The sequence below is a fragment of the Leuresthes tenuis genome, unplaced genomic scaffold, assembly GCF_036924035.1.
Source record: "Leuresthes tenuis unplaced genomic scaffold, fLeuTen1.0.hap1 SCAF_9, whole genome shotgun sequence".
NCBI lineage: Eukaryota > Metazoa > Chordata > Actinopteri > Atheriniformes > Atherinopsidae > Leuresthes > Leuresthes tenuis.
In genome coordinates this window covers 6,050,443-6,078,170 of record NW_027325363.1, presented here as the reverse complement: position 1 = coordinate 6,078,170, position 27,728 = coordinate 6,050,443, and the positions used below count along the sequence as shown (strand labels likewise).

At 39.3% G+C, this 27,728-nt stretch overlaps 1 protein-coding gene across 1 annotated transcript in view; it reads right to left on the bottom strand.

Annotated features, from left to right (window-relative positions):
* Nucleotides 1–369: 369 nt before the first annotated feature.
* LOC140314691 (glycerophosphodiester phosphodiesterase domain-containing protein 5-like) overlaps nucleotides 370–27,728 on the bottom strand; it is a 51,630-nt gene continuing 24,271 nt past the window's right edge. The window contains exons 4-20 of the mRNA XM_072393023.1: nucleotides 25,633–25,712; nucleotides 23,915–23,967; nucleotides 21,208–21,313; nucleotides 20,719–20,822; nucleotides 19,822–19,915; nucleotides 19,051–19,110; nucleotides 18,868–18,966; nucleotides 18,651–18,744; nucleotides 15,901–16,046; nucleotides 14,933–15,015; nucleotides 13,882–14,032; nucleotides 13,345–13,563; nucleotides 12,991–13,148; nucleotides 11,610–11,757; nucleotides 9,536–9,618; nucleotides 7,086–7,165; nucleotides 370–4,534 (exon numbers count right to left, since the gene is read on the bottom strand). Coding sequence (XP_072249124.1) covers nucleotides 4,428–4,534; nucleotides 7,086–7,165; nucleotides 9,536–9,618; nucleotides 11,610–11,757; nucleotides 12,991–13,148; nucleotides 13,345–13,563; nucleotides 13,882–14,032; nucleotides 14,933–15,015; nucleotides 15,901–16,046; nucleotides 18,651–18,744; nucleotides 18,868–18,966; nucleotides 19,051–19,110; nucleotides 19,822–19,915; nucleotides 20,719–20,822; nucleotides 21,208–21,313; nucleotides 23,915–23,967; nucleotides 25,633–25,712 — 1,865 coding nt within the window. The 3' untranslated portion in view covers nucleotides 370–4,427. The remainder of the gene's footprint in view (nucleotides 4,535–7,085; nucleotides 7,166–9,535; nucleotides 9,619–11,609; nucleotides 11,758–12,990; nucleotides 13,149–13,344; nucleotides 13,564–13,881; nucleotides 14,033–14,932; nucleotides 15,016–15,900; nucleotides 16,047–18,650; nucleotides 18,745–18,867; nucleotides 18,967–19,050; nucleotides 19,111–19,821; nucleotides 19,916–20,718; nucleotides 20,823–21,207; nucleotides 21,314–23,914; nucleotides 23,968–25,632; nucleotides 25,713–27,728) is intronic.

The window sequence follows — 27,728 nt, the reverse complement described above, 5'->3', positions numbered from 1 at the left end:
AGAACATAAAATGTCACCTTTCAGTGAGACACGAGAGTACGGGCATCATTTCATCACAACAAACCAGAACAGCTGATCAGATTGACCTAAACAGTGCTGAGTCTATCTGTATGTTGACAGCTCAGCTCAGTGGGAGCTCATCAAACCAAAAACCACTGATCGGTGTAAATAACTTCAAGCAAATTTAACTGTAGCAGTTGTGAGGTTTACGGGTAGTTTAATTGAGTAAAAGTTACAAACTGTGCAACTAAACTTGAAACAAAAAAGGTTTTCTTTAGTTTTTAACAGTTTTTAAGCTCAGTATCTGCTTCAAAATACAAAATAGAAACAAAGCTTTTCTTTGATGTTTTAATATCAGATGATAGCAGCATTTAAAATCAGAAAACTTACAGTAAAAAATAAAACAAAGTGCTTCTATAAAAAAAAAAGGGCTTTCATTACAGCACAGGATGTAAAATGTTACACACGTTTGGATGGACGGAGTATAACTGCATCATTGGGTCATTTTCTCTCAGTAACAAGCACTGGAGCTCATTATTTACACTTTCCCAGTTCAGAAATTTGGCTTAAAGAGGAGCCGTTTCACCTTAAAATGCATCCAAGTCACAAGCTGAGAAAGACAATGTCTCAGTGAGGAAATCAACAACATGAAGAGGACGACAGCGTCCAGCATCAGACCACGAGCCCCGAACCACATCACTGACGGAGCCAATTTCTTCTAGTTCAAACACATTAAAAGCTTCATTTATGGGCAAAGACTTTAAATATTTCTTGTTAAAAAACACTAATTACAGTTCACTCTTCCAAAGAACCCAGATAACAAAGCAGACATGTTATACTGTTGAAAACTGGATCACAAAATTAGAAAGTCGAGGCCTTTCTCTTAAAATTAGCTAAAAACAGAAAGATCTTCTCATGCATCAAATAATTTAGCTCATCAGTCCTGAGTGAAGGCGGCTGAAACTGAACGATGAGCAGCAGTTTATTCTCCACTGAGACAGTTTCTGGTGTCATTAACGCTTTTTCACCTCTGAGTATCACCAGTAATTTGTTTCTCCCTTCGATTCATTACATTATGGTTTAAATGCACTCATTCAGCGTTTCTTAGATAACATGCAGAGCAGCATGCGATGGTCGCTTGCATGTAAAAACATGTCATACAACAAAAACTACCGAATATTCTGCTTAGAATCACAAACTAAAACAGGTTTGATGTACCTAAACGTGTCTGTTGGCTCGCTGGTTTCTGACAGAGATGAAATGAAGGTTAACATCTCATGCTCAGCATGGGCCAAATATTACTAAAACACATCACCTGTGTTTCACTGGGCTGAACCTACTATTCACTCATTACTCTGGAGAAGAAGAAGAAGACATTTTTGGTTCACTGAATTTCAGCCGAGTGCTCTGCAGCCTGGTATCAGAACTGCCAGCTGTTTGCAGCTGGTTTCATTTGACTCCTGGAGTGAAAAGACTGAAAAATCAGGACTCAGGAAACTGAAACGTCTGGACAAAAAGGCGACGCTCTTTTGGCAAAACAATCAACTCGTTTGTTCTTGATTCTGATTTAATTTACCATCAAAAAGGATTCTCTGGCGAATCTCTTATGAAACTTGGAGCAGAGCATATACCCCAATATTGTTTTCAACAAACAACCTCTCACATAAGCGGTGGCTAACACTATCACCTTAGGAAAGCATATATATTTATATATATATATATATATATATAAACTAAAGTTGGATAAATCCAACACATGCAAAGCTCAAAATGCAAAGCATTACCGCAAGAAAAACCAATGCAGTGCTGCATTGTCACCAGACTCGCTCGCTAAAAATGAACGGTCTTAAGGTGGAAAACATCATATTCAATAGAATAAATATGGCTGTGATAACTGTAGCTAAAATGCTTAGCCTACCAAACAGATCAGCTACGATATTCTCAACAGGAACACAAACACAGCGAGACTAAGTCATAACCACAAATTCATAACAATACATTACGTAGCATTAGCAGGGCTGCATTTCTTGGACGGTCGTGAGTCTGACTTAACTTGTAATTTCGTTAAACTTTTCACTCAAAGGTCTGATTTAAGACTAAATAAATAATCCATCTTCAGATTTGTTTCAACACCACCTCAGTAACGGTCCAAAACCCGGCCTGAAGTGTCCCAAAAACACGACTGAACAGCACTCTTGATTATGTGCCTCCAAGGAGAATTAGTCAGAATTCTGCATATTATATTTTCTAAACTAATTCCTCAACATTTACAATGATGGGTGAATAAAGGGATTTTGATACTTATCAGTGAAAACAAATCCACAGTTTTATTTTATTGGCACATACTGCAGCGCGTCCGGCTTCATCAACACGTGCAGCAAAGTGGCGCCGACGCTCTGAGTTTGAGATCTAATAAGATGAGGTTAGTACAGAGAGGACGGTTTCTTTTTAACTTTACAGTTTGGCACCAATCTGAAGAAGCCAAACTAAAAAGCACCCCCAGCCAAAGCACGTTTCACTTTAATTCAAACAAATACAGACTAATAAAACCGTCTCACGCCCCGGGTTTACATTCATCCTGTCAGTTCAACAGTTCTTACCATAGATCACACACACTGATGCAAAGTTAAAGGAGACCTATGATGCTCACTTCCAGCTAAATATGTTCATTCTGAGGCAAAATTCACAGATTAAACGAATAATTACATAAAATAAAGTCAGCGTGCGTCTAACTCACATCTTATAGGCTTCGTCCTCCTGACTCGGCCGGCTTTATGTAAAAGAATTTTTCATTTATGATAAAAAAAAGGAAACTAATCGAATGAAACTGAGCAGGTTTGATCCCACAGATGTCGACAGTGGACTGCAAGCACATCAGCAACAACACAGATTACAGAAGGGCAGTATTATGCTCATTATCTCTTTACTGTTTGACATAACAGAGGAGTCCATTTTCAGTCACTATATGCCCCTGATGATAGATGTAAATATGGGAAATATGCAACAATGTGCTCTGAGGTGGAACTCCACTCGCAGTGTGGATTGTTTGTCTGATGGAGATCATTAAAATTCCCCTGAAAATGCAGAGCAGAGCGATGTTTGCATCTGTGTTCCCCATGAAAACCAAACTAGGGAAGCTGCCCTATAGTTTTATCTACCTGGTAACAAATAAAACCAACTTCATTCATTTCTGCTGGTCATAAAACTATTAACTGTTGTATGTGTATCAGCCTCATGGTTGAAGTGGGCTTATAGGATGAGTTAAGAGGGGCTTCGGGCACATGTGCCGGCTAATCTGATGTTTAGATGTTGACTCCACCTACTCGGTGCGGACTGACTCATCGGTATTATCATGTTTTCCAGGATAATAACATAATACTGGAGTATCGGCCACAAATGGCCCAGAACACTTCATAGAAAACCAAATCACCATCAGGTTTCATTAGGGAACTCTCAGGCTTTAAATGCACTGAGGTTGAAGCTGTGGATGAACCCGAGTAGATGAACAAATAAAGAAATCTGTAATGAGCCGATGTTAGCTTGTTGCTAAAATAACAACAAGAGCAGTCTGAAGTCTGGGATTACTTTTACTTCACTCTACAGAAACAGGAACAAGCATAATACGTCTCCTCTCAGTCACTGTTTGAAGGCTTTGTCTACGGCATCTAAAAAGCTGACAATGAAAGCTTGTGCATAAAATATGAGTCTGTTTTTCCAGATATCTCCTGCTTTCATAAACACGAGCTTTTCACAAACTTTTGGTTTTCATTAACTGCAATGAAGAGACGGAGAGAGTCAAAGAGACTCGGCAGAGGAAAGTTGTTATTTCTTCTTTTGTTTGAGGTTCACTTTCTTGGCTGGTGGTGCAGAATGATCAGATGAAATGTTCCTGAACATGTCAAGTTTCTGGTCTTGTGGTTCACTGTCCCAACTTCTCAGGCGTTTAAAGGGAACCTATGAGATTATAATACTGAAACGGATGGCGGGGCTCGGGATCTTGTGCCCAGAGTCTCTCTGCCCTGATCGCAGGTCAGTGAAGGACGTTTGGTTCGACCGTTCAGTCTCGTAGGAGCGAGGATGAGAGAGGAAGTGGGGAGAAAAATGAAAAGTCTGCTGTCTCTTACTCACCTTAAGATTTCCCGCTGTTCTGTTTCTGGTTGCTTAGTCTTGACACCCCCAAAATGCTCCCCACCCCCTGTTTTATTAATCTTTCCCCCCATCAGGACAGATAAAGCATTGTTCAATTAAAAGTTAATCCCAATATCCAGTTTCATATCTATTCAAATCAAGTTTTTTGGGTGTTAAACTCTTAATAGTTAACAATTCAGACAGTTTATTTCCCTGAACAAATACTTTTCATCATCTCCCCTTTTCTGTAGGTGTGTTTTCCCCCCTTCTGTCTCTCTGTCTCCCCCTCGCTCTCTCGGTCACTCCTCCGTGATGGTGGGCAGGTGAGGAGTACTGGGTGAACTGGGCGAGCTCAGCAGGTCAGGCCGGACATTGACACTGGAGATGGACCACACATCGCTCAACTCTGCAGGGGGAGAAAAACGTCACACTTTAGAGTTCATGTCCTCACATGTGAAGAAGCATTGTGGGTATCACAGAGGCCAGACTGGGAGGGAGGAAGGAGGAGTTCAGGAGAAACTCAGGTGGGCTGGTTGAATACAAACAGACAACTGATCACAGGTGATATAAAGAAGTAAAGAAGAAACAATAAATGGACAGAAAAGACATGAAGGGGACACATCATTCATCCTGCTTCACAATCTTAAAGACAGCGATCTGCTACAGAATTAAATGGGTTTTCTTTTACTTTGAGCTTGATGTAGCACAATTAATGATAATTCGCAGGTTTAATATACCCTTCTTCTCTTAAAACATAGTTTGTGACAGCTTTTTATGTACACTTTTCAACTGAATCACAAGGAGTGGGGAAAACTCTCCCCTAAAGCTCTTCTAAAACTAATTGGATCATACGTATATTGAATGTAAAACATACAGCTTATCGCACCAGGATGCAGCTGCTCTTATATAACCGTCATTAGCTTTCAGCTTGGAGTGTTTCAGGTATATGCTAACTAAAAAAAGACAATTAATATCATAGTTCATTAACCCTTTGATGAAATATGCAGCTTGTTGCAACAAACAATTATTTAACTGTAGCAAACACACAAAAATAAATACTTAAGGCTTTTTTCTTTTTTTTTTAGGTTTTTCTTTCCTTCATTTGTCTCTGGCATCAAACATAGCTGCATTTAAATCAAATAAGTTAGGCACCTCAAATTAAGGAATTGATGGTCTCACTGACTCAAATATAACAACAACATGTTCGGTATGGACTCAGTCAGGACATTTGCTTGCTGAGGTTTGCATGTAGCTTTGTAGCAAAGCCGTCCATTGAAGATGAACGTACTTTTTTAGCACTGAAACATAACGTTAGAAAACATTAGCGTTCCTTTTCAAACACATCACTGTTATAACGTTACAGTCACCGTCATCGCTAATGTTAACGTTCACATCTATCAATATGAGTGAGATGCAAGTTAACTCTCTGTTTACGCTAATTTTAGCAGCTAACTAGCCAGTTAGCTAACCAAGATGACGGTCCCTCTTCACAATCAGCCACAACAACATGCTTCCTTTTCAGGTGCTCGTGCGTCGTCGTTGTGCTGCTGTGGAAGGCAAGTTCTGCCTTACAGATATTGCACACATTTGTCTTTAGTTTTCTTAAAATGCTCCCGCACTTTTGAGCTCCGTTGCCGGGTAGCCATGATACCAGAGCCCGTCTGGTTTAACTTCCTGTGACATCACGGCTGACCCCGGTTACCACTACTGCGCATGTGTGTCAAGGACAGAAAGGCAGACGCAGCAGTGAAAGGTGCCGCAGCAGTTTTGAGAGAAAAACAAAGTTAAAAAAAAAAGAAACGACTCATCGACTCAGTCTACAAAAATCTACAAAATCGTGACTAGTCGACTAATCATGGCAGCCCTATTATACAGTTTAGATTAATTCTATTTTTCTACGAGAAACAGAGAAAATTCTGCAGAGCAAAAAGGGAACATGGGTCATACAAGGTTACTGAAGGGATGACATGGCATGCAAGGTGTCATGGGTTGAAGACCAAGGGGAGGGAGACGAGTGCTGCAGCAGGGGTTTCAGAGTGGAGGGGATTCCAGCGAACACAGATGGCCTCTGAAGAGTCTGACACACGCACACACACACACACAAAAACAACAGAGACACAAACAACACAAGGAAATCACTGCATGCAAAGATGTTTAGCATTAAACAACATTTCTCTGATGATCCCGGCACAGCTTACCAGAGAAAGACATGTAAACACATCCTTAATTCAAACCTGCTGCTCTCTTGAACCTAACTCCACTGATTGTATTGATCAGGGACTGATGCAGGGACGGAGCTGTTATCGGTGTTAATGCGTAAGACGGGAAGGCGTCAGTGTTGCTCTAACAACCTGGATATTTAATGTTAAATACAGGAACCGTGTATCAGCTGCTGATTCTGGACAAAAGAATCATTTGCTTTGAGGTCCTGAAAAAGATGGAAATTGACTAAATATTTCTTAAAAAAGCTGTTTTTGTTTTTTTATCAGGAAAGATTCAGGCTAAATTTATGTAGTAATGAACGTTTCAGATGCCCAAATATATTTGGACAAATGAAGAACATCAAAGAACGATGAAAGATGGTTTCAAATAAAGTTTTTCCATTCACTCAAGGTGAATTTTGCCTTTTTCAGAGAGGAGAGCACTTTTTTTCAAAATAAGTTGCAAGATGGCCAACTGACAAATGTGCCCAACACTAGCTAAATATATAAATATATACATATATATTTATTTCTACAAAAGCTTTAGTCAGCAAACTACTCTACTCTGCTCCTTTTATTGCAGCAATGAATAACTGAACTTGTTGTGCCGCACTCTGACAACACAACACAGCCTGGTTTATTTGTGCTAATCCTGTATTTTCCTTCTATTTTCTTGTCAGTAATGGTCTATTTGAATTTACCCGACTATGGAAACACAGCTTATAATGCAGCAACAAGAGGAAAACGCACTCGTACCTGTTCTGAACTTGCTGTACGGTCCGTTCTCGTGAGTCTGACGGCTGCCGGACCAGAAGGGCAGGCCTCTTTCTCTCCACCTGCGACACACAGCAGATGCACAGATCAGAGGAGCAGGGCACAGCTGGGTGTTTCTGTGCCTATCAAAGGGCTTCGAGTCTGCCGTATGTGGTGATATAAGAGCTTTGATGTGCGTGTGAGGGGTCCAGGTGACCAAAGCCCATAAAAATAAAAGGGACAAAAGAGGGGCTGATGATGAAAGAGAGGATGCAAAAATAACCAAAAATGTAGAAAAAAACATAGTGGAGGCATCCCCTTCTTTTAAAGAGTGGCCTTCAGCTGGCAGGAAGACTTACAGCTGCTCTGAAAACATCTATGAACATTATGTTGTATTAATGTCATGTAAAACTAAATATTCATACCTACCTTTTCTGTGGAAAAACAGTTATAAATCTGAATGATCTCACTAAACTTTTCCTACTTTAATGAGACTACTTCACTTGTCTCGTGAGATGGATTCTAGCCCAAAGCTACTCAGTGAACTTTCTCTGGAATAAATTCAATTATATTTATTATCTTGGTGTTTTAAGCCTCCACCAACCAATAACTGTTCAGTTTATATCCAAGTGTGTTCAGATTAGTATAAGAAAGTTAATGAAGACATTAATTTACTCACTAAGCTTGTTTACATGACACTAAAAAAACCAAACAAACTAAATTAACTTTTAAAATGCATCTAAACAGGTTTTTCTTACTGTAAAAAGTTCTACAAAATGACACATTTCAAACCAGCAGAAGATACTGTGACAGCTCATTTTCTCTGTTATGCCTCATTTACAGTCCAGATTTTTCTTCCTGGACTTGCCAACATCACCGTGAAATACATTAAATGACGCCTGCTTCGGGGCCTCTTTGGCACACTTTCAAATGACGACTGAGAAGCTGCCTCAGAATCTCCCATTTTTGACCAAAGGGCTGACAATCATGGTCTTTTGGGCCTTATGAAAGAAAGACCTTAACCTTAAAGGTGCTGAAATGGAGCGTTAAAGACAGAAGATGCTGCAGCAATGATTTGTGGATAATGAACATATTCTCAAATTAGAAATTTGCACTTTAACAGTTGGACTCCAAAGATTAGCATGAACAGAAGGTATCTGACATGATGTGAAAACAATCTATCTCTATGTTTCTGAATTATGAAAGAATAATGGCTGTTAATACAAAATACTGTGATGTGAATACTGTGATGTGAATACTGTGATGTCGCAGTGAAGCTGAGCTTTCACATTTCGGATGTCACGTGTCATTAATTTGTTGTTCTGATGATTTTAAGATGAGACATTTTGGGTCAAATCTTAAAATGAGAAGCACAAAGATTCTTGAGTTATGCCCAAAACTTGATGACTTTAACGGCAGTAAAGAACTCATCCACAGTCCATGTGAATCCAGGGACCCCCTATTGAGTCCTTTTAGCCACTTTTACTTTTGTAATAGTCAATATTTTTTGTATATGGTTTAATTTATCCGTCACATCACACCTATGTCTACCTTTTCAATCTGAGCCTTTGGATTCAATATTGAATCTTTGATCTTTTTCATGAAATTACATATTTAACCACTAGTTGGCAGCAGAGCCAATGTAGGCCCCTCTGTTTTTTGGGGGGGGGTTTGTATTAATATATAGAAACAAAATATATTATTGGAACAAAAACAGTCTGGATGAGATGATCGTGAGTTAAAGGAATGCTGTGAAGGTGCTTGAGAAATAATTTTGTGTGTATGTGTGAGTTTTTGTGTTCAAAGTCGCCTTCTTCTCACAGAAATGACACATTCTGATACATCCACCTTCACCTGCCTCTTTTCTTGTTAAAATAAAGGGTGCTATTATGACCAAAATGGCATAAAAAGTGTATTTAATATTTAAAAAGTGAATAAAGACTTTATAGTTATGATTAGGGCTGAATTAATTAATATTTTTCCCCACTTTCAAAGCGATTATAGAGGGAGTGTTAAAAGTAAAAGTTGATAGCTCAGTAAAACATACGGTGTTGGATAAGAGAGGCAGAATTTAACTTTAAAACAAATTGAGAAATAATGCAAAGTCAAACCTAACTTTGGGCTTAAAATAACTCACAGATCTCTATTTCTGAGTAAAAATCAACCTACATGGACTCCAATGACATCCCTTTCTTTGTGGGGGTCTTTTTAACCAAAGAAGGCTCATTATTAATGATAAAGCTGGATTTTGTGACTTTAAAAGCAAAGAGCTTCAGAGCAGGAAAGTACAGAGACGCTCTCACTCTTAACTATAGGACAAATCTGCCTTCAGATTACATATCAGTAATAAAACCTCAGATTATCAGGATGACTCAGCCCTGAAGAGCTTCGCACCGCCCGACGTTTCAAATAACTGAGGAAGGTGATTATGTCTGTGTGCATGCATATCTCACCAGTGGAATACGAAAATTGCAAAGATAAGGAAGGCAGACACCACATCAGTGAGAATCCACATCAGACTGTATTCTTCTGGAGTCTAGGAGGAGACAAAGATAGGGTTGATCTTATAAGCTGAAACAAAGGATGCTGAGATTCGTCGAGACAGAAATGCATTATTAACATTATTTCACTAACAAAAAGGACTCGCTGGCCTATTAAACTCTTAATCAGAGTAGGTGTGTAGGTGGTGACAGAGTGTCTGATGGAACCAAACTGAATATTCTTAACACACCCACAATACTTGACAACAGCAAATTATCAGTCTGATAAAGAACCATCAACCCTCCCACATGGACAAAGTCCAGGTGGAGCAAAGACAAGATGTCCAGATGACAAAAATGTCCTCACTGGAATATTCTGAGCCTCACATAACATCCGTGTTCCTCTAATCGTTACACCAGCACCCAGACATTTAAAAACAACTGCAGTTGACCAAAGAGCTTCACACATCTCTGTCTGCATCTTTAAAAACTCGGATAAATAAGGTGGAGCCTGTCCGTGGAGACATTTAAAAGTAAACAACAAGATTGTAAAATCTCACAGCACGATGATGTGGTCTCTCTTTTTTACTTTCCAGTTAGAAGACGAGCGGCAGCATTCTGAATGATAAAGTTTTCTGAACCGACTGACAGACGTACGATGAGGTCCAGTGATCCAGCCCAGACGACAAGAAGGCATGGATCAGCCTCTCCGAATCTTTATGGGGGAGGTCGGGCTTCACTTCTGCTGTGGTTCCAAACTGATAGAAACTACATCTGACAACTGAAGAGATCTGTGTGTCAAATTTAAAAGCTCTGTCAGAACATATAACAAGGTTTGTTTTACAGCTAACTGACCTAAGGTACTCAAATCTGGAGCTTCAGAAAGTCCAAATACAATCGTTTCAGTTCAACGGCAACAACAAACTCCTCTTTGAGGATTTTAAGGCTAAATAAACTTAGAAATCGTCAGAAAAACAGCGAAAGGAAGTGATTTCTCAAAGACTGAAGCAAGCAGCAGCAGCAGATATAAAGAACTAAACACTGTCGGGTGTCTTCAGTGAGACTAACTCTTGTAAAGAATCATGAAAAATTAGTGGGAGAAACGGTTCTAACTGCTAACTACGTAACAAAAGTTTCACATCTTATATAACAAAAGCTTGAAACACATAAGGAGATGCTAACTTTTGCCTTTTTCCCTGTAACTAACCAAAGAAACAACAGTAATGGTTCCTTTTCTAACACTTCTCTAAATGTACAGCTCTGGTTTTCTGTTAAGTATGAGGACAAGTACCGTATTTCCACACTTTAAGGCTCACCTGATTATAAAGCGCACCCTCAGTTATGGGGTCCATTTCTGTCCTGAACCCATTCATAAGGTACACCTGATTATAAGGCGTACGTATTACCTAATGTTCTCTGATTGGTTTATCGCTGCCAGCACAGTAGTGTATGTGTTCGTCTCTGTGTCAGCGGGAAATGGTCCGATGGTTAAGGACAACATCGCCGGTGGTTTTTAAACTTATAAACTTATAAACTTCACATCTGTCTGCATCACCCACCTCAGACTGAAGAACAGACTCACTGGGACATGGGCAGAAGCATTAATGATGACACGATTCAATCGCTAAGTACGAGCTCATTCAGCTCCATTCAGAGCGAATGGCTGGGATCCGCCTGGATTCACACCGAACGCAAAGCGAGATGAACGAGAGCGAAGAGGCGCGGCAAAAGTGAACGTGGCGGTGAGCGGCGCGAAGGGAGAGCGGTGAGTGATGTGGAGGGGGTTTAATGCCCCGATGAATGCTCAGCGTTCCCCGCGGTAAATTAAAAATGTCGGTATCCGTGACAGATTTTGGAATCACACATAAAGCGCACCGGCCGTTTTTTGTGAAAATTTAAGGCTTTTAGGTGCGCCTTATGGTGCGGAAACTACGGTACACAGAGACAGCAGAGAACGTACAGTATCCAGGGAAACAACAGTAACAATGTATTTAAAATATGATGTGAACTTCAGGACAGCCGCCATCATGATATGACATGTGCTCACCATGAGGAAGAGCGGCTTGTTGATGCTGGACAGGATGTTGATGGAGTTGGTGGTTACGGACTGAGCTCCAGCACACCAGGCCAGAGTGTAGAGCCACGGCTGGCTGATCACATACAGGTTGGTGCTGATGTTCACTGACTGGTATTTACTGTACAAACAGAGGGGAAACAGTCAAAGAGTCTCCTGAGACTTACAAAAACAACCACATCCTGACCTGTGAAACAGATATTTATTCAGATATTCAGTCCCCTCATCACTGCCTCTACGTTTATACTCCTGTTGTCAGTTGGTCATCATTTCATGTCATTTCTTGTTGTAAATTATCTGTATTTCTTAGTTTGTTTTTGCCCCCTGAGTAGTTATTAAAGCCTTAAAGATCATCTTCTGGCTACGCCTCACTCTTCTCTCATTATCTCCACACGAGTCCCCTCCTCCTCAATCTCCGATAGTTAATATTTGTACAAACATTACATGTAGTACATACATCTAAAAGCCAATATTTGATTTGATTAAAAAGTCGTGTCATTTAAAAAAAAGACAGATAATCAACTAGTATCCAAGTGACAGTTGTTCATGTAGTTAATTACAGTGGGAGAAGTGTTATTTTTCTTTTATCTAATTACTGTGAAGATGCACTGCTAAAAAAAAAAGAGTCTGACCACTACTTTTGAACATAATCTGCTGATAATTATTATCGTACAAGCATCCAACCAGGCTTCTATGATAAATATGGTGCCATCAAAGTTGAAATGTTTCTAAAAGTTCAGACGAATCAATGACGTCAGTGGATTGTGTCTCATTAAAATCTGTCACTTTGTCTGAGTCATTCAACCAGTTTCTTTCTCCCAGAGCTTCTGTTTATGTTCAACCTCCCACTTGTTTCTCAGATCCTTTTCTTGTCCTCTCCCGCTGGCTCATCTCTCCCTCCTCCACTGCTTCTCATCAGCGGTCTCTTTCCTGTCTTTTCCCCCTCGACCAGACTTTCCTTTCCTCCACTTCCCTAATTCTGTCCACTGAGTATCTCCCACCTGCTCTTTACTTCCCTTCTTTTCACTCCGCTCACTTAAACGTAAAGCAGACACACAAAGAAGGCAGAACTTACTCTTTTTTTAAATTATATATGTACATGACCACATTATGGGTACTGTTTGTGGCTATTTGTTTTTTTATCCACTTATACATTTAGTTTTACAAAGTAACTTTTGCAGTGTGAACATACCCTTTTAGTCATTTCTGATTTCAGTTTTCATTGTGATAAGTTTTCTGTAGCTTGTTTATGAACTATTACAAATGAAGCAGTCACAGCTCTTTTGGTCAAAACAGCCTAATATATCATAATACTCTGTAACTTATTGTATTCCAGTGATGATTGACTGTATACCGGATCTGCTGTTGAGACATGGTGCTGTAGTGAAGGTTAAGTCTGGTGATGTGGTTGTCTGTCAGCTCCTGAATCGAGGCCTTTTCTCCAGAGGTCTGCTGCAGCTCTGGGTCGACAGCGTGGATCAGCTCCCTGTCTTCAGATGGCAGCCACAGCACCTATAGATGCAAAGGAAATCATTCAACCACACAGACACAGGGAAATGAATTAAATAAACACTAAACCACAAATCTAGGAGTGGATAAAAGTCAATAAAAGCTGTGATTGTGTTTGTTGAATAATGCTAAACTGTGTCAAAGTCCACAAAAGCCAATAAACAATATTACTTTCTGCACTTTCCGCCTTGAACGGTACCTGTGAGGAGTTGATGTGGGCCTGTACGACCTGCAGAGTGGTGTTGATGTATGAGTGACTGTAAGGATGTCCAAGCGGTGGCCGGCGCAGATCGAACAGCACTATTCTGCTGCTGCGGGATGCTACCTCCAGGAACTGGGCCAGGGAGGGAACAGACTGGTTTTGGGCCTGGGAGCGATCCATCTCAGACAGGGATGATACAGTTCCAAACGGATCCCCCTGTAATAAACAAGTGCAAATCAGTGATGAAAAAAGGTAAAGGAATTATCAATAATTAGTTGATTTAGCTAACTAACTATATGTAAATTGAAAGTTTTGATAATTCTACATAGAGGGCCTTAAATAAAAAAATTGTAAGAATTTTACACAAACTGAGACAATAATTTAATCTGTTTTAGCAGAATAAATAACTCAACATTTCAGCGTTTGGCCTCCAATCATCATAACACTGAAAATAAGGCAGGTCTGACTGACTGGCTGCTGTGAAGAGGATTTGGGGGATGTTGTGTTGAGTGTGCACGTGTTTGCTGATCGCACCGATAAGAACCAGTCGCCAGCATTCAGCTGCTGTAACTCGGCCCACGTAAACATGGAGGCATCGAGGTGTGATCGATTTGGGAAAACCTCGGCGACATTTGTGGTCCTCCTCAGAGTGGAGTCATGCATCAGGAAGGGAACGCCATCGTAACTAAAGACAGCGGTGAAAATATTCAGTGAGTGTCAGCGTGAGGATTCAAATTGTGAGGAAAACAATGAGTGATGATAATAAAATGTTAATGAAGTGATGGGAAAGCAGAGAGGGAGAGTGAAAAGGGCAGCAGAGGAGAGCACATGAAGAGAGGCCAATTAAACTCACCAGTAAACAATGAATTCTACAACAACAGCCATCAAATTAAGTCTGACTGTCACAAAGACATTTATCTAATTCATGAACACAAGAAATCTGGGAAATTATCTGCACCATTAGTCACACAAGCGACTCTGACATACATGCCCTGATGTATGCACACAGATTCTTACACACATGAAAGAACCACTAGCCTCACCTGGGTCACAAACAGCAACAGATTAAGCTAACCCGCTAATGCTGGGTCATACCATGCTGCTGTTTTCAGGCTGTAAAATAATGTGCTAAAACAAAAGCTATGGGCTAAAGGCTAAGTGGATTGGCCTGGCAGTAATCATCTTAGCACAGATTTACAATTTACAATTAGCATAAAGACACAGACTTAGCCGCAGTTCAATGGAAATTTACAACTCTTGTTGATAACTTTAGCAGCAAGCAAACGAGTTGAACTACAATTCGAATATAGCTTAACTCACAGATTCAATGCAAGGCCATCATTTATCGTAGATTTGGCTCATGCAGGGTTGCCAACTCAAAGTTATGACGCGAAAAAACCCTCTAAGGCTCAGATTCATGCTGTCCACACAAACTGCCAGCAAATACGTCTAATGAAAGCCTCACTGTGATTTTAGCGGGGATGTTATAGTGTGTGTGGATGTGTGACCATGGGGTGGGTTTAGACCCTCTATACACACCCTGTTACAGTGAATAATAAAATAACAATATATAAAAAGTTCATACCTGATGGTGACGTCAGTCTCTAATCCATCTCCTCCAGCTTCCACCGCCTTTTCAAATGACATCACAGTATTTTCTGGAGCAAGCTACAAATACACAGAAAAAAATAATCCCTAAGAATAAACATTCGGTTTATAGTTACAACGTGCGCTCCTTCAGAAGACAGAGGCTGATGTCTGAAATATTATAATCAAAATTAGAAGAAGAAACAGACTTTAACCCTCAAAGGTGCTCACGTCAATACATTTAAATAAAACAATTTAATCATGCTTTAAATCACTTATAACTTAAGTTCTACTGTTGTATTACCGCTGGAACCTCAACAGGAAGCTTTAGGAAGGTTATATTCAAGAACTGTATGAACAAAACACACAAGTTATTCCTACAGTATCTGATCTGACTTTATATGGCGTCAAAACTGTATTCCAGGAAGGGAAACTATATTGTTCGAGTTATAATGACAGGCTGTTGTGGTGGGTCTGCTCTTTCCCTTCTTGTTGACAGCCTTTGTATTGTGTCTTCCAGAGGTTTCTGATCTGCAGGTACCAACCCAACCAACCTACCCAGTGTTCATTTTTTGGTCTTAGCTGATTCTTGTGGCCTTTATTAACAAGTGGACAGGAACATGATGGCATTCAGTGTGGGACACGAGTCAGGACTTGAACCTCGGCCTGCTGCCTGCTCTATGTACATGGAGTGACCACTAAACCAGTTGAACACCCCTCATTCTGCCCATTTTTCTCCTGATGTGCCCTCACCATAATTAGTCAAGGCATAGTCGCAACTTAGTCTGACTCTGCCGGAGCTTTCTTGTTGTTAAGGTTTTCTTTTCTCCCACTGAGGCTAAGTGGTTGCTCAAAGGAAACTGGTTTGTTTTTGTTCTTCTGTAAAATTCCCTGAGATGGCTTTTTGTTCTGAATTAGCAGAATCGTGGAAACATTTGACAGAATTAACAGAATTAGGATTCTCACCATTGGAGCTCCTTTGTGTCCAATGAGAGTTGGTGCAGGTCCCAGTGTTCCTGCATCTTTAATGCATGGCGAGTACATTCCCAGAGGAACCAGGAAGAGCGAGAACAGCACAGACAGGTAGAGACCCAGGACAGCGACCTGACGCACTGAATAACACAGCAAAAGAAAGAAAGAAAGGAAATCCTGTGACCAAATAAGGCAAACGGACAAATCCATTAAACTTGCGCTGTGGTCTACAACGTTTTAGGAAGCATAGCAGCAGAATAAAATGACAACATTTTTGGTTACTGACCTGCAGTTTTCATCCATCACATGTTACTAACAAACGGTTTAAAATAAATGGACTTATGGCTCTTCAGGTTCCAGCAATAATGCTAATTTCTTTTCTCTTTTTAAAGGAATACAACAGCTTCATATGAAACTATGTACAAACACACATAAACACACCCCATCACAAGTGAATCCGTAACTCTAAACCTCATCCTAAGCTTAAAATAAACCTTAAAACATTTAAAGCATTTCAAAAGTCAGGAATCATTACAATACTTTTCTGTTCCTTTAAGAGAGACAAGAGTCTATTTTGTAACTAAGTAAACTGTTGTGGGTCCCCACAACATGACTAAAGCCGAACCCACACAAAGTTATACTGGAGCATTCACACAAACATTTGGAAGCATCTTAAACACGAGATATAAAGTGTAGCAGAAGTTTACTGATGTAAGAATTATAACTTAATAAGAATAATGAACTGTAAATCTTCTCTGAGCGGTCTGCTGCTGAAAGCCCATACATATGAGCGGCAGGCAAACTGATGCCCGTCTGGGTCGTAGTCAAATCCAAATTCTGGTATTTAGTGCAAATATTCCACAAATCTATTGGGATTAGAGAGAAAACTGTTCAAGCAGAAAATTCAAATCCCTTTTCCATTTATAAACACGAATAACAATAAATAATAAAGTGGATTTGAAAGTTGGTTTATCACTGGAAAGAGTAGATGACTCAAGGAAGAAGATAAGTGATCGAATTCCCTTTGTTTTAGAAAGTTTAAAGCATATTTCACACCAAACCATGAATGTCCTTTGTCCTGGGATATACTTTTACATCACAAGAGCAAGTTACAAAGTTAAAGCTCCAGAATTGGATTTTCTTTTATTGGATTGAAATGCATTGAAAATACTTTGGTAGTAAATTTGCACAATATAAACATACTGAATGAAACTAAGAGTTCAGCTAAATTAAAGCAGTATTAAAGAAAATATTCCACAGTGTTTCAGGTAAACGTAATCTTCAAAAATCTGTTCAACTTAACTCTTTTACATGGTTAACACAGATCCCGAATACTCAGTCTCTGAAACACAGAGTGAAAGAAGTACTGATGAATAAAGTCAATCAGTAAAAGCTCTTTAATCAAGAAACATTGGAGTTATTTTCCTCAATCTGCGCATTAAATAAAGAAAAGAGGCGCTGCTCTGGTGGAAATGTCAACGTGTGCTCTTTGTCATACTCCATAATGTTTCCTCTCTCTGAGAATGACTCAACACAGCAACACCAACGACCATCATGCACACACACAAACCCTCCACCAGCTGTCTTAAAATCTGTCTTAGCAAGTTGTGATAGAGTCACTTCAGATGACTCGTGTGTTTTTCCGTGTATTCATTCCTTCTATATGTGGGTGCTTAGCTTCATACAGTAAAACAGAACCAGGCTACATCCCTGCACTCTGGTAAACGTTTCTCTCCTGTCAGCCTTTTCAGGAGACCCCTGATATGACTCAGCATCACTGTAGCTGCTGAATCACCACGGCAACAAGGAACAGTACCCATGGAGACTAGATGAGAGGAGAAGGGAGAGGCAGAGACTTGGAAGTCAAAGCCATTCGGAGGAGAGTGAAAAAATGCGAAAGACACAATGAATTCTGGAAATAAACCCAAACATAACTGAAAGGGACGGAGCAACAAGAGAGGTGACCAGAATGACCCAAGAGATGAAAAGGCAGACATCTGACATTTTATCTGAAGTGGGTAGATGGAGAAAAAGAAAAGATAGTAGAGTAATACAGTAATGTTCAGATATATAGTTAATCCCAGAAGAAAAGGCGTCACATTGTGATGGATCAGTTGGATTTAAATATGGTTTTAATGTCTTTGGGCACAACTCTCTGTACTACTACAACTGTAACTTTAATAGTTGAAACCCTTCAGCCAGCAGGTAATCTAACAAAGGTGTTTCAGCTCTTTCTGTCTTCTCAGTACAAGCAATGAAAGTCTGCTTATCTTTAATCTCTTTTGTTCTCTCCCATTGTTTTTAACATATGTTATATCACACTATCCTGAGGGACCAGGATAAACAGTTTGAGGGTCTAAATTGAGACCAAGACAACTCAAACAGATCAAATAAAAGAACTTTACAGGCATGAACATTTCAAACAACTTATAGATTATACTTGATATATTGTAAATGTTGTAATAATTAAACAAGGACAATAGGATACATAATTTTTACAGGATGTGTGTATTACATACAAATCCAAATCTTCACCATCATTACCTGGCTCAGTATGTAAGTAAGTGTTAAAGGAGTGTATTTCTTGAATCCTGCTAGTTTTCCTCAGGGCAGTATTTGCAGGTTATGTCTAATCTAATCTATAGAAATGCTGGAACTGGGTAGCCTTAATTACAGTCAAAGTCCGACCGCAATCTCAATGTTGCATCAAGCATGACAAAGATAACACTCATCAGCTTGCTTACCTCTTTTGTTCATGCGGAAGAAGTGCAACGCGACGGGCCAGGAGAGAATTGCCATCAGTGAGACAGCAGCCACATGAAGGAAAGGTGCAGTCACCTGAAGATAATGAGACAGAAATGTCAGTCAAAACATGAAATACACAAGATGCAATGTTTTTCAAATTGTGAAAAAGTAATAAATGATCTCCTTTGATTGGCTGGTGTGCCAGCTGTGACTAACCTGCAGGGAGAGGAGGAGCGTCTTCCATTCCTTGCTCCACAGGTCAGACAGGATGGCCGTGGCGGTGACAGAAAATGCCAACGTCACTACGATGCCAGTCTGGAAAGAAATCACAACGTCTATAAGAAGAGGCAGAAAAACACAAAGCTTCTTTATTCTTTCTTTATATCTGCGAGCGTCTACCTTGTGGCTCCAGTGCAGGTACAGCCTCTGACCCTCAGTCAGCAGACACACCGCCAGGACCTGAACAGATGTTAGCTGCAGTTAGGTCAAGAAATACGTCCGAGCTTATTAGAATATTAGTAAAGTGTAACAAATAAATCTAAAATAAAACATATTGACATCAAAATGTTCATGAACTGTAATAATAAGAAATATTCTTTAACAAGCCAAACAATATGCATCTTTTAAACTTCACTATTTATGTGTCTTCTTAAACTTTTTGAAACTGCTTATCACTATAAAACCATTTACTTTTTCAATAAATCTCTCAAATCTTCTTGTATTCTGTGACTCAGCAGCGTTAATAAAACAATATCGTTATATGTGCTTCATGAGTAAACTGCTGTAGGTGTCTTATTGACTTAATCTTGGTCTGTTTTGTGTTATTTAATAAGTTTTACGTAACATTTGACAGAAAAGTACACAAGCTCCTACAGTAAATGTCATGCAAAGTGCTGGGAGGCCCAATGGATAATCTGTGCTGTGCCCAGTGAAACACTCTGGTTCAAGCTCTCTGGTTTAGTGAGAAAAATATGATATAATGACCTAAAAACCTGTTGTTATACAACAACACAAAGGTATTCGTAGCACCTCTTGGTTTTAACTAAGAACAAAGAAACAAAACTATCATCAATTGTCTGAAATTACTCGAGATATGTTTTCATTTTGTTTCTGGATCACATTTTACATTTCCAGGTATCAGATAGGTTTATATTTTATCAGCATGTGTACCAATAACAGGGCGATGTATGTGAAGAGAGAAGCAGCAACGGCTAGCAGGACAAGGGACCAGGGGAACCAGAATCCAAGAGTCCCAAAATTGAACCTGGGGACAGACGAACAAAAAAAAAAGAAAAAGATATCACATTCAGTTTCCTTTATATATTCATTTGTTTATTACAAATTCCCTTTAAAAGTAAAACAGGAGCAGCATACAGCTACTAGAGCTACTGGAGACTGTTTCCTCTGCAGTTGTATGAACCTGGCAGCCTGATAGACGAAGGAAAGACCCGCGAGCCAGCTTGGAATATATTAAGAATAGATTAACTTAGAATAATATCAGGAGAATCCATTAGGAGATGGGAGGATACGGTGCATTCATCATGCATGACTTTAGGCACAGAAAAGTAGAAATAGATGCAGTACAATGTTTATTTAATACTGCCGTGAGCTGGATTTGTTTGGAGAAGGAGAATTCATGTTTATATCCTAATTTTGTAAATTATTCTGGGTTAGAATCAGTTCTTCATGCCTACTTGGAGCCTTGATCAATTATTACAGGCACTGTTAATACAACTGGAATATATAAACATCATGTATGTTGCTTCTATGTGTCTCAGAGTCACTATTGTCTGATACATTTTATAAAACAGGTTTTTGAGAGATGGATCGTTTTAATAATCTTTAGGATGATCAGTTTAATTTATTTCTGTTTCATCCCTTTATAATAGACAATAAATCCATTATGATGACATAAAACAGCAATAAAAAGTATAATAAACGTAGAACATTGATGAACTAACACAGAATGTGTGTGTGTGTGTGTGTGTGTGTGTGTGTGTGTGTGTGTGTGTGTGTGTGCGTGTGCTTGCCAACGTGTACGTCAGCATGTGACTGTGAAACACCCACCAGTCAAAGTCATTGTAGTCATTCTGGGCTTCACTCCAGAAATAGAGAAAAACAAAACTCAGGAAGAAGGTGAGGATCAGGAGGCCAAAACTGCCACACTCCACCTGGAACAAAGACAGATTTCTTTTCGTTTTATCTTCTTTTTTTGGACCCTAAAAACTCGAGTCTATTTAGCGTGAGTCTGTAAATTATATGTACGCCGAAAGATGCTTTAGAGGCATCTCTAAACTGTTTGGATGCAACACAGTCTGGCAGAAACAGAGGAAGTCTGTCCTATAGCTGACAACGTACATTTATATATATGTATATATATATATATATATATATATATATACACATGCTGATACTTTTTCATAGAAAAGTTGTGACTAACTGTTAGAGTCAGCAGGCTGAACTGACGAAAACTGGCTGGGGAATCAATACTGTCTGCACAATCAGCAAACCAACCAAATTTGACACTGTTTATAGGTGCTGTGTCCGTATGTTTACCTTGCTGCAGCAGCACTCTCCCGGCTGCGCCCGGGCTCTTTGGTATCGTCTCCATTGGCAGCCGTAGAGGCCAGCCAGGCAGGAGACGAAGGGCTGGTGTTCATACCTGTTACAGGCATTATGAGGCAAGCATCAGCTAACAGAAGTCATACATTTCTACTTTCTGGTGAGAAAAAGAGAAAGAGACACATCTGGTATAGAGGGTATGCACCTCCATCACAGCTCAACCGAGACCACTTAGACACGGTCCTCTGGGTAATGTCACCTTAAAGTAAAGGTTGTTGGTCTCAATAAGGACGATTGTGACCTTCTAAAGAATTTGTGAGCCGTGGACATTAATAAGTGGCCAGAAATCTGTTCTCCTGAAACTTATACATAGCTCTTGACTGAAAGTCTGGCCTAGTCATACCTCACAGCAACATTTGTCAGCAAAATCTAGGTGACGAGGACCTCAGTCAACATTTTGGTTGTATACGGGAAGGTTTGTACCAACCATTTTTATTTGATTCAAATTTGTATTACAGCATGTACTGAATTATAGTGTAGAATCAACTGTGTGGCACATGTTAAATCTGACCAGCTCAGATACCGTAGGGCAGTGCTTCCCAACCTTGGTCCTTAAAGCTGCATGTTTTCCACATGATTCAAATGAATGGGTCAGTTCTTCAGCTCTGTTCAGGCTGACGGAGACCCATTCATTTGAATCTGCTGTGCTGGAGCATGGAAACATGGAAAAAATGCATCTCTATCCTCTGTCCTGGTTTTTAATCATATTTTTTCTCATTTGTTCCCTTGATTTGTTATTTTGGGAAAACATTTGACCCATAAACCTGATGATCAGTGTTAGAAAGGTTTAACCAGCTTTAATATCAAGTCACTTTTACATCACGCATCTGTTAATGTTACTGTAAACTTGTCACGTCTAACAGACATCTAACCCTTATCCACAGTGCAGACACAAAGCACCACTGTTTTTCCATTAAAAGCAAAAACATTGTAGTTACAAAGATCTCAAATGGATGATGAAAAGTCGCCTATCTACGGTAGTTTTGTCTAAATATTGAAGCCTATAAAAATGACTTTCACTAAAAATCTAAAATACTGGACACCAAAATGCTCACTCACTTACTTTTTGTAAGTTTGATTAAAGAAAACTTCGACAATTTTCTGAATCTGTTGGTAAGATCGACTGCACAATAGCTCTTTCTCATTTTCAGTGTGTCTTCTGTGTTTTTGCCACTCAGCAGGAAGTAACGTCTGATGACATCATCTGCATTCCCTTTATAAACACTGTTGACAAATTAAAGTGGGAAAAAATCAAATGCCCCCTGCAGTTTCAGCACATCTTGGAAGCAATTCGCTCATTTGGTGTTTTCGCGATTAGATTTGATCTAATATGTTGGACCAAAATCTCCAACAGGTGTTTAACATGGTTTAAATATGATGATTTATATCATTTCAGTTCTCAAATATTAGATGCTTGAGCCGTAAAGATGAATGCACTTTAGTGGAGGAGATCCCATGTTATGCTAATATGATACAACATAACAGAGCTACCAGCTCCCCACACTGTAGGGTTGCAGGGTCCAAATAACGTGACCGATTTAAGATGAAGTAGCAGCCAGAAGAGTTTCAACTTGTGTTGAAAGTGCGGACTTCAAACTATCTATCAGTTTTCAAACTGTGTCGATAGGCCAAGTAAAACCAGACTGAGGAAAAATAACCAATGTTTGGAGCAGGAAGAAACTGTAAAAACGGGCTATTCTAAGGAAAGTGCTCGCTGTGGTTTTCACAGTATAAAAATACTCAGATTTTATGTTTTTTGTGTGACTTTAGGTCCAATGTGTTAAATCAGCATGTCAAAATGAGAAGATAATTGTAAAGCCACACATGAGAGGTTGTGATGAAAAAAATTACCCCACACAAGGCAAAGTTTTTAGTTTTCAAAGTGAAATATAAAGGTAAAATCAAAAGTAATGGCCTATTATACACATTTTGGAATGATCTCATGAAAGCCAGTAACAGAAACAGCTTTACAAGGTTAACAAAAGATCTAAACATCTCAACTCAAACTGTGAGGTTTAGTAATTCTTAACCCTTCATGTAAATATAAGACTTTAGATTTTAATACAGCACTCACATCTAATAAGCTATGAAGCTGAATCCAGATTCAATCAAATGCTGTAAAATAAGGGTTTCATAGGAAGATAATAGTTACACAAACTGTTCACAAACATGTGAAAAATATTGCACTTAAAGTGATGCAGTCACATTTTGTTGGTACGGAGAGTGTGACTCATCATTATGCTCAGACAGAGTGTAGGCTGGTGGAGCAGCGAACTCACAGCTCTCCATGAGTGCTGCTTCCAAAAAAACTTCATCCAGAGTATTCAGGACATTTTGTTAAAGTAGATTCAGCTGCTGAGTGCTTTGGTTTTCTTTGAAATAGTCTCATGATGCTCTAAAACAAAGAAAATCCCATTAAGCCACAGCGTATTGCCAACACTAATGTAAACTATCTTTAAGCTAGTGTAAAAATAACCTCTCTATACATTTGTAAAAGGTATTTAAAATAGCAGCTACTTACTGCAGCAGTCATTTATAAAGAAAGCTGTGTGAGAATGAGTTTAACGGTTAGAAATCCACCCTGTAAGTGGTGAAACTGACCGTTGCATGATGGTGCTGATGGTGGTGTGTTGTTCTGTACCTTTGCAGCAGCTGCCGCCGCACCACCTTTAACTTCCCCAGCTTCGGTCTGGTCTCGGGCGTTCACTCACCCACAGCCCGGCATCACAGACACAGAGAGGGGGAGACGGAGGAGAAGGGGGGAGGAGGGAGGGTGAGGATGGAAGATAACGAGGCTCCACCCTATCTTCACCTGGCAGGAAAGAAGAAAGTTTGAATCACTTTAAAGACGTGTGCAGGAAAATTAAACTCAGCAGGTCAGTGTGAGTCCTGGTTTTATTTCTGTTCCCTGCTTGAAATAACCCGGGAGATAAAAATGCTCCCACAGAAATATGTGCTGACCCATATTTGACAGTCTATGCTGAAGATGTGTTACTCATAAGAACTACCACCACAAAAACGAACAAATCTGTAATTTACTGATGCTGTTTGCCAGTTAAATTAAACTAACAGGCAATAAAGGGAGTCTTTCCAAAAACAAAGTCCTGAATTAAAACAATTGAGTTTTGGGAGATTCGTTCATTCATTTTCAGAGGAGCTACAGACCATCACAGCTACCACTGAAGGGTGAAGTCTGAATATAGGTCCCATCACTCAGCTTTACTGTGATAACACACCATTGTATCACAGTGATCATCCTTTTAGTTACTGACTGAGTTTTAAACATCTAGATATGATCCAAACAGTCTCCTTTAACTTAAAAGCAGGTTAAGCCAGAAATGACTTGTTACTCAATCTCATTCAATATTACTTGAAACAACCTGAACAGAGCATTTTTTGTGAGTTGAGAGATTAACATTTTACCAAACAAGACCTCGATCTTGCATGCCTCAAATGATTTGTCACACTGGACTTAAAACTTTGTGAATAATACCTTCTAATAAAAGATATTGCGCATGTTCAGATTTGCAGAAATAAGGTGATTCTACTGACAAATACCTGCTTAATCCAATTCAGGCCATTTGTGTGAAATATGTTGTATGTTAGTTTGAGTTATAGCCAAACTAATCAGTGTAGCCTTGAGTGTAATCCTTGAGATATAATGTCCACAAGAAAGGATCGGACCACCTGGAAACATCACATCTCGGACCATAGCTGTCACTAACACAGAGGTACAAAGCAGTTTTATGTTGTTTACTTCTAGCTTTCTGTTTAACAACCAGCAGCAGTGTAGTCTGATAATCATTGTTGTGCAACAGCTCCTGTAATCCACTTAACCTAACACCACAGCAATTAACCAATCAGCCAACCAGTGAAGCCGGTGGTCACTCAATTAGTCAACAGGTCAGAAGCTTCAGGGTACTAAGCCTTCCCGAGTTCACACATTACATCTGGGACGACAATAAATAGATTCTGCAACAACCTCAACGATTTCCATAAAGTTTTATTGATGTAAAAATTCTCAAAATCAAATGTAATGTCAATCTTGGCTAAAAGTCATTACAGAGTTATCACTTGAGCTCGATAAGTGGTTTATGAACACTGTTAGAATGCAGGTAATATTCTTAAATGTAACTTTAACCCGGATCGCAGGGGAAACCCAGAGAAACACAGAGCTCCGTTTGATCCTAATGAGTTTCAGACCCAGATGAGTGGCCTGAATATACTTGATGTGGGTCAAACAACAGCTTTGAACAGCTAAATTACTCAAAATGGTTTCCATTACAAAAACTTTAATGACCAGTAAATTAACTGGTTTTGTCATAAATTTAGGGATATAGAGCACTGGTATTAGCTAACCCAACGTGAGGTGATGTGCACCGTTATATAGATGTTAAGGTGGTAGATTATTAGCACAGTGGTGATGTACAACGATTGTCCTAAACACACCATTTTCAATCGTTTGTCACAGTTTATGTTTTGACATTCTTGTTTTCAGGTTCCTCATGTTTCCATGTTAATTTCTTGTCATGTTTCTTGTCTGTTTTCTGTTTCACAGCTGAACATCATCACCAATCACCTCCCCACAGTATATAGTTTCCTGGTTCCTCTCACTCATTGCAAAATCCTCACTTTACCTTCCAGGCTCACGCCAGGAATGCTAAGTCCGGTTTTGCCTCATAGTCTTGTTAAATCACAGTCTTGTAATTTATTCACAGTCTTGTTTTATTTTCATAGTTAAGTAATTATGATAACCGGCTCAGCTGCACTTTTTGTTCTTGCTCCTTGTCTTTTTTGGATTAAACCTTTTGATTTGTGAAGTACTACATCTGGTCCTCCCTTCCTCGCACCAAACCTCTTGACATCGTCACATTAATGTATTATGTTGAGGTCTGAATGTGCAGGTAGTTAATAATAATCAAAATAATACGTTTAAATAATCAAAAAGTTACAAAAGAAATGAGGTTTTCTGTAACCACAGCACACTGCTCCACTAAAAGTTTTTTATTACACGACCATCTGTCTGAAAAGTCTGCTTATTATCACTATATAAAAGTCACGGCCAGAGAGGCCATTTCATATCAAAACTTCTCAAGGAGAAGCTGGGAGACAAAGAGAAGGAATGTTGTCTCCCCACTGATTGTTATCTTTATAGCTCTACAAATAAGGAGATGACTCCAAACTCAGGAGATATACCAGACCTGGGTACATGAAAGCAAGAAGTAGATAGTATCTATGTGTGTGTCACCAAATAAAAGAGCAAGTAGGCACCCACTCATTGGAGAACTCTTGTGAATCTGCAGAGAGAAGGTTTGTGTGTTGTTCTCCCCTTGCAAGTAAAATACTGAGGCCTCTGAGGGATTTCTTGGTTTCATACCGTTGTCTGTGAGTAAATTTTTCTAACACCATCTTCTTCAGTTCATTTCTGCTCAGTATGTCTCTCTTTCTGTTCTCTCTGCCAAGTCGGCCACGAGATGACCAAACAGATTCAACTGCAACGTTTTCACACAGCTGCCATAGTGGTAGTGTGTCATGTATTCTGTGTTTATGGAATAAATTTATCCCATAACAGGAATAAAATGATGGAAACAAAGCAGGTAAGAGATTAAATGAACTAAAGAGACATATAAGAGGTGTGGGAGGCTCTTAGGCTACAATAAGGATTTCAGAAGCAATGAGAGATTTAATAAATATGTTGAAATAAAATACTAATGTAGGAATTTCATGACAACAGATCAGATCCTCGCTAATATGTGCATTCAAAAGGTCAGGATGCACCGAATATTATAAAAGAGTCCAGCTGTAAACACACTGAATAACTTAGATACAACCAGGTCTGTGACTCAGAGTTTAACTAAACAAAAAGTCTAGATTAGGGCATTAGATATGAACAATTATAACAAATAGCAACATTTTGTTTTCTATTTTTTTCAATTTCTTTTTTTTAAATGAATTCTATATGAATTCACTCATTGCACCTTCTTTTTCTGCATCCTTTTAAAGATACTTGCCCAGAAAGAGTGAGCATCAGCAGCTGTTAATGTGGACACAGCAGCTGCTTCCACTCCAGAGGTTTACACTAAATATGGGCTACCTTTGAATGGAAACTCTGCTGCATCAAAGATGTTTAAAGGGCTTAAAGTGATGTGTTTTAGAAGGCATCACATACCACAAACAATCAAATTTGCTCTGTCAAGCAAAACAGGTTAAAGGTGCCTTTCACAGTCTCCTTTTAGTGCTCATTAACTCCTAAAGACTCACAGGCCTACGAGGATTAGGGCTTTAAATTAAGACATGTAAACGTTCAAAAACGATGTCGGACGGCAGGCTCGTCTGACTTCCAGTGCGTACTGTTCCCATTTTGTTTAGGGATTAAGGTCAGCTTCTTTCTATAGAAAAATATAACAGATGCATTGTGAAACATTAAAGTGTCATCCAACTCTTTATCTGTTTCT